At 44.9% G+C, this 8999-nt stretch overlaps 2 protein-coding genes across 2 annotated transcripts in view; both read right to left on the bottom strand.

Annotated features, from left to right (window-relative positions):
• Positions 1 to 344, bottom strand: part of Zim2 (zinc finger, imprinted 2) — a 14352-nt gene extending 14008 nt beyond the window's left edge. Inside the window, exon 1 of the mRNA XM_005413282.2 lies at positions 256 to 344. The gene's annotated coding sequence lies outside the window, so the exon portion shown is untranslated. The remainder of the gene's footprint in view (positions 1 to 255) is intronic.
• An 8272-nt stretch (positions 345 to 8616) lies between these two features.
• Positions 8617 to 8999, bottom strand: part of Peg3 (paternally expressed 3) — a gene marked incomplete at its 5' end in the record, with an annotated part of 10324 nt that continues 9941 nt past the window's right edge. The window contains 1 exon segment of the mRNA XM_013509239.1: positions 8617 to 8999. Coding sequence (XP_013364693.1) covers positions 8718 to 8999 — 282 coding nt within the window.

Here is an 8999-nt window from a genome sequence, read left to right as displayed (position 1 = left end):
GGGGGTGGGGGGTGAGGCGGGGTGGGCTTCGGGGTGAGGCCTGACTGAGGAGGAGGGCAGGGCTGACTGAGGATGACCGAGCCCGCGCACTGTCCCCCTCCACCCCTCCATCTTTGTTCCTGTCCCCCACTGTCGCTGCTTGGCCCTGCACGTCACACACCCTGCTGGCGGTGCCTCCCTGGCATCGGGCCCTTGCCTCGCGCCTCACATTCCCTCCCCGCGGCCATCCGGAACCTGCTGGCTCCTGTCACTCACCTCGTCCGCGCGACGCCCTCGTCGGACAGGACTGCCGCTCGGACTGCACACTCCGCACACTGATGAGCATGCGCATTGCAGAGTCTGCGCCTGCGCACTGAGCTGGTCATGTGACCATCTGGCCCCGCCCCTTGGGGGAAGAGTAGCGGCGGACGGAAGCGCTGTCTCTGGACTCCCTCGCTAAAATGAGCATGTTAAATCAGTGAAGAACTGAGTCCTTTGAGAATTTTGAAAATAAACAGTAGACAGTAACAATGATTCCTCCCTAAATGTGCTTCATCCACCAAGTATTTACCCTCATATACACACATGCAGGCAACCACTGTGCTTTGACGTGTCTTTCCAGATGGAAACCTAAGTAAATCTTCAAGCCTTGCGTGCTTTCAGATACTTGAGGTTGACTCTAAAATCACGAATGTTGTAGGTCAGGCAGCAGTGCAACAGTGCACAAGTCTCTAGTAGAGTACTAGTACTCACCCTGTTGAAAGCACCTACTCTTCACCTAGATGACCTTTTGACGGCCGGGGACCCAAACTCCACCCTCGATCACACTGATGCCACCATTTTGTACACAGGTCCTACAGAAAGCTATGAGGTTTGATTATGAATGTGCAAATCACTCATTAGTTCACCTCCAATCACCTTTCCCAAAGGCAGTACCTCGAATCACCCTGCTTCTTTGCCCATAAATATTTCTGAACTCTATCTTAGGGAAGGTGGATTTGAGACTTGGCCTCCTGGCTCCTTATGCTTGGCCATTTCATGAGTAAGCTCTTTTGCAAAAACTCATCATTTAAGGAATAACACACTAAAAAAAAATAATAAGGAATAACACACTATGAAACAGGCAAAAGGGCCTACTTCACTGATATAAAGTATGTGTATGTATACATATATATGTGTAATTACATAGGCATTGATACATCTGTGTATGTGCACATATGTATACATATGTTCTGCACATATGTGTATATGTTTGCACATTATACATTGCATATAAATATATACATCTGTGCAATTATACATGTATACATGTAATCTATATTGCTATACTGTATATCAAGTGGATAGTTGTAACTTTAACCTGAAATATAAATATAAAATATTCAAATGTTTAGAAACATGAGCTGAGCATGGTGCCACATGCCTGTAATCTTAGTGCTCAGATGCCTGAGGCAAGGAGATCACCCATGGGTTCATGTCAGCCTCACCTATATAGTGAGTTCAAGGCCAACCCAAACTACATAGCAAGAACTTGACCTTGTCTCTAAAAATATATATATAATGTAGGATATTAAACATAGGTGTGTATAGTATATGTAATGTGATATATTGCATAAATATGAAGTTATATATGATATACATTGTGTTCTATTGTGACAAAATGCACAAGGGAAATGACTTACAATAAGGAGAAAAAAGTTTACCTTGGCTTCTGGTTTCAGAGGCTTCAGTCTATGATCACTCTTCTCCATTGCTTCTGGGTCTGTGGCCAGGCAGATATCAGGGTGGGGAGTGTGCTGGAACAAATCTGCTCACTCAGGATAGCCAGGAAGCAGGAAGAGAGGTAACCACCAGGGTCACAGTATACCTTTCAAGGACGCATTCCCAAAGACCTAACTTCTTTTCATTAGGCCCTGCCCCCTAAAGGTTCCACTACCTCACACCAGCATCATGGGCTGGCGACCAAACCTTTAGCATGTGGGCTTTTGGGGGACCTTTAAGATCAAAATTGTATCACACCAGCCCCTTGCTGCTATAACCACTGTCAAATGCAGACCCCTTACTTTCAGCGAATTTGCTTGCGAGCAGTCCACTGGCAGGATAAACTCTCTGAAGCAGAATCACCAAGGCAAAGCAGACACACTTTTGACACTTAGGCAGATTTCTGAACTGCCCTCCATAGCTACTGCAGCCAGCAGCTACGTGAACACACCAGCATCCACACTGTTACGTTAAGCTATTTTAATTTTTCCGAAACTTGAGAAACAATAGCGAGGATGATTCTGGTTCACACACTTCTGTTTTTATAAACAAGATAGAACATGGTTTTCTGGTTTGGGGAGCCATTTGCAATTTTTTAACTGAAGCCATTTATCAAGGGGTCAAGATGTGCAGGTAGGATGTATGGAAACGTGTGCAATAAGTATGTTTATGCATTATATTTATGGTGATGTAGTTTGTATGCATAGAGCTTTCTGGAGCCAGTACAAGAAACTGGAAAGCACTAGTTTGGGGAACAAACTAGGTGACTGAGGAAGGAGAAGCAAGCTTACTTTTAACCATGAAACCTTCTGCACAACATGCTCCAACACACATAAGTCAGATAAGTCAGAGCTGCTTGGGGAACTACCATTACCTGGCCTCTCCCATGGATACCCTGTGGATCTGCTCTGTGCGTGTCTATCCATCTCTGCCCATCTTTATCCATCTGCTCTTCTGCCAGTCCATCTTAGTGTCTGGGTACATTTCATACTAAATTGCAGGCTTCTCCTCATTCCCCTCCTCAGTATTTTCACATGTATGTCTTTAGGCATAGGGCTATTCATTTAATTCATTGAATTGTTCTTAGGTAGAGTTTACTTACAAGGAACAGGACATGCTTCTGTCTTGTTTACTTACCAGGAACAGGACGTGCATTATTTGAAGTAGTTCTGACATGCATACACCCGTGCAACCAGACGCCCATGGAGGTACAGACTGGGACCATTATTCATAATATGTCCACTTGATTGGATTAAGAAATCCCTGAAGAGGGGCTGGGGATTTAGCTCAGCAGCAAAAGCACCTGCCTGGCAAGCGCAAGGTCGTGAGTTCGGTTCCTGGTACCGGAGAAAAACAAAACAAAAAAAGAGGCCAAAAAAGAAACCCCTGGAGAATTAGCAAAGCACACTTCTGGATATGTCTGGATGGGCTGTGGAAGTGTGGCCGTGGTGACCAGGCACCCAGCTGATCCTGGCTGTGGGAGCAGTAAGCACCTGGTACGTGCCAATGAAGTTTTATGGTTGCTTATTATGTGACATTATCACGACAAGTATCTGCTGTGTACAGCTGCAAGTGGTATGTGAAACATGCAGTAAACTCATAGATATTGATAAGAAGCTGGTAAGCAGGGGAGAAAACTCAATCTAGGTGAGTCTCTACTTTACTGAGGACACAATATGGCCCCGTGATGAAGGAGGCTTGGTGCGATCAGCCTGCCACCAGATGTCTGGCTGGTGGGGGATGTAGTGCCGGCCTTGCCTTCTTTCTCACTCATGCCTTCCCAGTGGAGGAGCTGGTCTGCCTGCTTGCTTCTGCTTCACCTTGCAATGTTCTCATCCCCAAGAATTAGTATTTGTTTGGATTCCACATTCAGTAGCTCTTGGAGGATTTCTTTGACAGATGTATTACCCATGTGCCATATGGCTTGGAGGGCCACCTTCCACCAGCAGCCCACACGGGAAAGGTGTGGTCCCGAGTGTCCCTACTAGGAAGTGGTGCGGCCTTGAGAAGCGGAGTCTGCTGGGATGTCCTTGTACCAGCCTGTGGAGAGGACTTGGGACCCTGGCCTTGTCTTACTTCTGCTTCCTAGCTCATGCTGAGCAGCTTCCTCTGCCACACACTCCTGCCATACTGTGCCAACCCAGCCAGAGGCCCACGGTGATGGGGCCACTCGACTTGCACGGGCACCTCTAGAGCCAAAAGCCAAAATAAACCGTTTCTCTTTATGGGTAAATTGCCTCTGGCATTTCATCATAGTAATGGGAAGGTCAGCAATTCACTCCACAGGGTACTAGTGTGGATCAGACACCAGGAACCAAGATTCCCTCAGGCCACGTGGCCTCATCTCCTTCCACACCTGTTTGCTCATCAGTGCACCCAGCCCTGGCCTATATGACCACCCAGCTAGGAGGGTTGACTCCCTCTTCAAATGAGACCAATGTATCCCTCAAGTATACAAGGGCTGGTCAGGCCGCCCCACCTGTTACCTACTCCATCCCCTTCCACTACCTCCTATAATATACTGTGCAGGAAACCAATCCTAAGATAGGACTGACCTCCTCACCTTGACCTATGCTAACGCCTCTTTTCAAAGAATGCCCATCCAAGCTGTGATTAAAGTAAGTCAGATGTCACGAGAGATGATCGCAATTCAATGAGTTTTCATTTTAGTATAAATATCAAGTTCTAAGTAAAATAGAACTTAAACTTATTTGTAATGAAAAGATACATAAAATGTATTACCCAAACACCAAATGATATCCAAGCAATTTGACACAAAATATTTAACCATAATCCCACAATGACAAATAAATATTATATTAAGTTCTAAATAATTTATATATTAAGTATAAATAAATGTTAAGTTCTAAGAGCTCTTATACCTGAAGATCAAAATCCAATCACGCAGTGTGCAGGGGGATCAGAAAGAAGTACATGACCACTTCCAGCTCAATGAAATTGGAGACACGGAAGCCACTGTATCATACTGTGGTCACCAGCAGCGCTCCCGTGGGCAAGGGCATCATGGAATCACAAGCATGTTTAAAAATTACCTCCCAAATTGTCTGATTATAAACTGTTCATTTCTATGGGATGTTCCTGATGGTGAAGTTGGGTTAACACTGATGAAATGACTCCGCTGAGAATAAATGCCTGTTGACTGCAGCAAAAGTTAGGAACAGATGCCTCACAGACATTCTAAACCCTAATACTAACACTAGTATTTTTTGCTAAGGAATCATGAGTCCTTATGTCGGGAAGAATATATTTCTAATTTAAAAATGCCCAGTCAAGTAACTGAAATATGTTTGTGGTTAACAAATTTAAAAACACTACTGGAATATATATTTTAATTTTGCAAGTGCAGTTAACATGGAGGCAAGTAACTTGAAGAGGTCCTTTAGGAGTAACTTTTGAAATAGCAAAACTTTTAAGAAATGGAGTAAAATCTGCATGCCAGACATTTTTAAGCCTAAGGAGGTACTGTTTTGGATTTATAACTTTAACCAAAAAGTACATGTTCAACAACCCAAAACACTTAAAATGAACAAAGAGACTGAGAAATATTTTACTTTTATTTTTATTGTTGACACAATTACAGATAAAGTGATCACAACCATATTAGCAAACCAAAAACCTGTGCACAGAAACAAGATGAAAAGAAGATAGGATGTTAGCCAGTCTTCGGACAGTGAAAACATGGTTAATTTCTCTTCTATATTTCCCCCACTTTAAAGTTCCTATAATGAGCAGGTACCATATATATAATGGAAATATATGAAATAACGGTGGCCCACCAATGCACCATGATAAAAAACAGAGACAACATATTTAACTATAATCTCACGATGATCACACAAGTGTTTCTCCGTTGTTCTCCATACTTCGTCCCATCTTTGACACCTACTAACACCCTAATAGTTATAGACCAGTGCACAGATCGAGATGTTAACAGAAGCTGTTGGAAATATGGGTGAAATTTTTTCTTCTACTTTACTAAATGTCCAAGCTTTCTATGCGTATGTATTGTATTTGTAATGAAAAGATAAACATAAAATGTATTACCAAAACACCAAATAATATCCAAGCAATTTGAGACAAAATATTTAACCATAATCCCACAATGACAACACTGTTTTAATTATTTTTCACATTTCTTTTCATTTTAGACTTTAGGCACAGATATTTAACACTGATATAATCACAAGCTTGTGTACTCAAACAAGATGTAGCAAACCGATCAAGATGTTCACATTATTTTCAGGTGTTGGGAATCTGGGTGAATTTTTCTTCTCTAGTTTTACTATATTTTCTAACTTTTCCTCTAGATACACATTTGCTTTTAATGGAGACACACATAGTACACTTTGTTATCAGGACGCTATCATAATAACAGGTAAAAAATTAAGATGAAAGTATAATTTCACCGGAGTAACATGATGTTATTTTCGATGCACATTTTGACGTAGTTATAATTAGAAACCTGTGCACAGACACAAAACTAAACACACTCTGAAGAGTTCACATCTTCAGAAAGTGGAGATATGGATTATTTTTGATTATTTTTCCTCCATCTTTCTGTATTTTCCAAGTGTTTGATAATGAGTTTAAATTACGCTCACAGTGGAAATGTGATCATTAACTTCTAACAATGCTATCATGAATATTCAAGAAATTTAAGAAAATAATGCTGAACTATAAGCCCACAACAATAACACAACAGCTTTCGACTATAAGCATACATTTTAAAAGTTATAGTTGTAGTATAAATATAATTTTGTCCTGCTTTCTCCACCTAATATTCTGCAAATATATTTCCACACTGCTCTGTAATTCTTCATGATTATCATTTTTAAACAGCTGCATACGAGTCCAAGATACTTTATCTCATCATTCCTCTATTGTTTGGCATTTAAATTCTTTCCACTCGGTTGGAAAGATACCCTGTCCTCTTGGCAAGCTGCTTTCTGAAAAGGGCCTAGCGGTTAACACTGCAGCAGTAATAGTCTCCCCAGATAGTCCGCCTTGACCGCATCAGCATGGACTCCACTTCAAGCTCCCTTCTGATGTAAGACCTCACTGCTCTCCGTTCCCCGAACGCCCACTCCAACCTTGGGTCAGGTACGCAGCTGCGCTTCATCAACACCATGCCATCAAAAAGATGCCTTCTTCCCACCGCCCAGGACACCCTACTCCACCCATCCTCTCCGCCCTGGGCTTACATCCGGTACCCACTTCCGGTGTTTCCGTCTCCTTCCCCTCCTAGCCTGGCGATGGATTTGGAATCGCCGCTTCGGCATATTCATTCCTGCACCTTCCTCTCTGTTTCCTGCTCTTCCTGGACTCTGGCACCCTGCAGCTTCAGCACACTCTTCACGAGCGCCAGTCCTGCAGCTCTAGAGAGGAAGATTCGCACACATTTCCCGTGGCAGATGTTCTGTTTGCTTGAATCATCTGCCCTTATCTTTTGCTCACTTGATCTGCTTCAAGTTTTTTTTTAAATTTTTAATTTTTAATTTTTTTTTTTCCCCAGCCAACTCAAGGCGAAAAACTTCTTAGTACTGAGTAGCGGTTACACAAGGAAGGGGAAGCAAAGGGGCACCGGTGGTCCACAGAACAGGACACACACCAGACACCGCAAGCTGCGAGGTCAGCTGTGAGGAGGAGATCAGACCGGCACAGCACGAATGGACACCTCACAGATGACCGGGCTGCTGCAAAGGGGGGACAAAGGGGAGCACAGCAAATTAAGGCTGCTGGGGAACCTGAGTCCACGTCAAGCTTGGGCTGATTGTAAAGAAAGCGTTTTTTGTTTTTCAATTTTTTAAAAAATATAAGATAGACATGAGGTTAAAGCCGGACAGGTAAAGAACAGGTAAATTAAGGTTAGCAATGGAAAGATTTAAGGACACCAGCTCCTGGCCACCCAGGGAGCAAAGTGACTGGAGGCAGCACACACAGGCAACGCCGCCTCGGTGCTGCTGGTCTCTTAAGGCAGGAAACACAGGCGGAAGTGATGACAGGTCACCAGCTGGCTTCCTTATTTACAGCAAGACAGTCTCTCCCGGTGCTCAGCCTCCCCCAGGCAGAACTCTGGCCTAGTGATGGCTGCACCCATCTTTAAAGGCAAAGGCATAAAACTTACAGGGAAAAGCTTCAGGTTGTACAAATTCACTATTGAACACACACTCAGTTACTTAAAAAAAACTTTAAAAATACCCCACGTTGTAATATTTTTGCTTGAGAACCACCATAAGGTACAGACAATGTGGCAACGGGTTGATTTGGGTCAGAAAAGCCAGTCCACAGATTATAAAGGCTTACACAAAGACGTTAGGTCCCAAGGCATTGGTACAGACAAGACGGCTGTAGGAGGAAGCTAAAATTACTTGTCTTTTCAAACAGCAAAGAGTAAAAGACATCTTATCTTTCATACGTACATCTTCGTATCTACATCTTGAGGGTAACTAATAACACATGGGTAAAAAAAGATATCGACAGGGTTCAAATAATGCACAATAACCCTTTCTCAGGATCTAAGAGAAGTATCTATGAATTTGTTGCTCTTTCCTCCTCCAAAAAAGAAAAAAAAAAATAGGAGTACCAGGTAAGGTATCTCTGCAGAGTAAATGAACTGTGTATCATGCATCCAAGTCTGCGTGACCACCGCCCGGCTGTGACCTGCTCGTCACAAACGTCTGCACCGCAGCGTCACGTCCAGCGGCCTGGGCGGTCTCCCGGACTGGAATATTCACAGGGTCCCTCGATCTGCTTACACAGAGGAAGGCAACGTCCGTGCTACTGCTCCCCCGCAGTCACACCGGCGCACGGTGCGGGGAGCGGGGACTGAAGGGGTCTCCACGCGGGCTGGGCCGTCCGGCGGCGTCGGCCTCCCGCGCGTGTTCTGACAGCTCGGCTGAACTCCTCCGCGGCCTCCCCGGGGTCGGGCTGCGGGCGAAGGCGGTCCCGCCTCCCGCTCAGTCGCTGTGAGCGAGCTGGTGCTTGGCGAGCGCCAGGAAGTTCCGCAGCAGCTGGCCGCAGACCTTGCACCTGAAGTACTTCACCCGGGGCTGCTGGGCGCCGCCGCGCGCGCGCCGGATGTAGCCCGAGCACTGGCCCAGCGCGTCCTCGGGCTCCAGGATGACCACGCTGGCGTGCGTCTGCAGGTGCGCCCCGAAGGCCGCGTGCGACGTGAAGGTTCCCGCGCACTCGTGGCAGCTGTAGCGCGGCCCCTCCGGCTGCGCCCCCGGGGCGCCCCC

The sequence above is a fragment of the Chinchilla lanigera genome, unplaced genomic scaffold (assembly GCF_000276665.1).
Source record: "Chinchilla lanigera isolate Chin_1 unplaced genomic scaffold, ChiLan1.0 scaffold00166, whole genome shotgun sequence".
In the NCBI taxonomy this organism is placed as follows: domain Eukaryota; kingdom Metazoa; phylum Chordata; class Mammalia; order Rodentia; family Chinchillidae; genus Chinchilla; species Chinchilla lanigera.
This window is presented reverse-complemented; position numbering and strand designations above follow the sequence as displayed.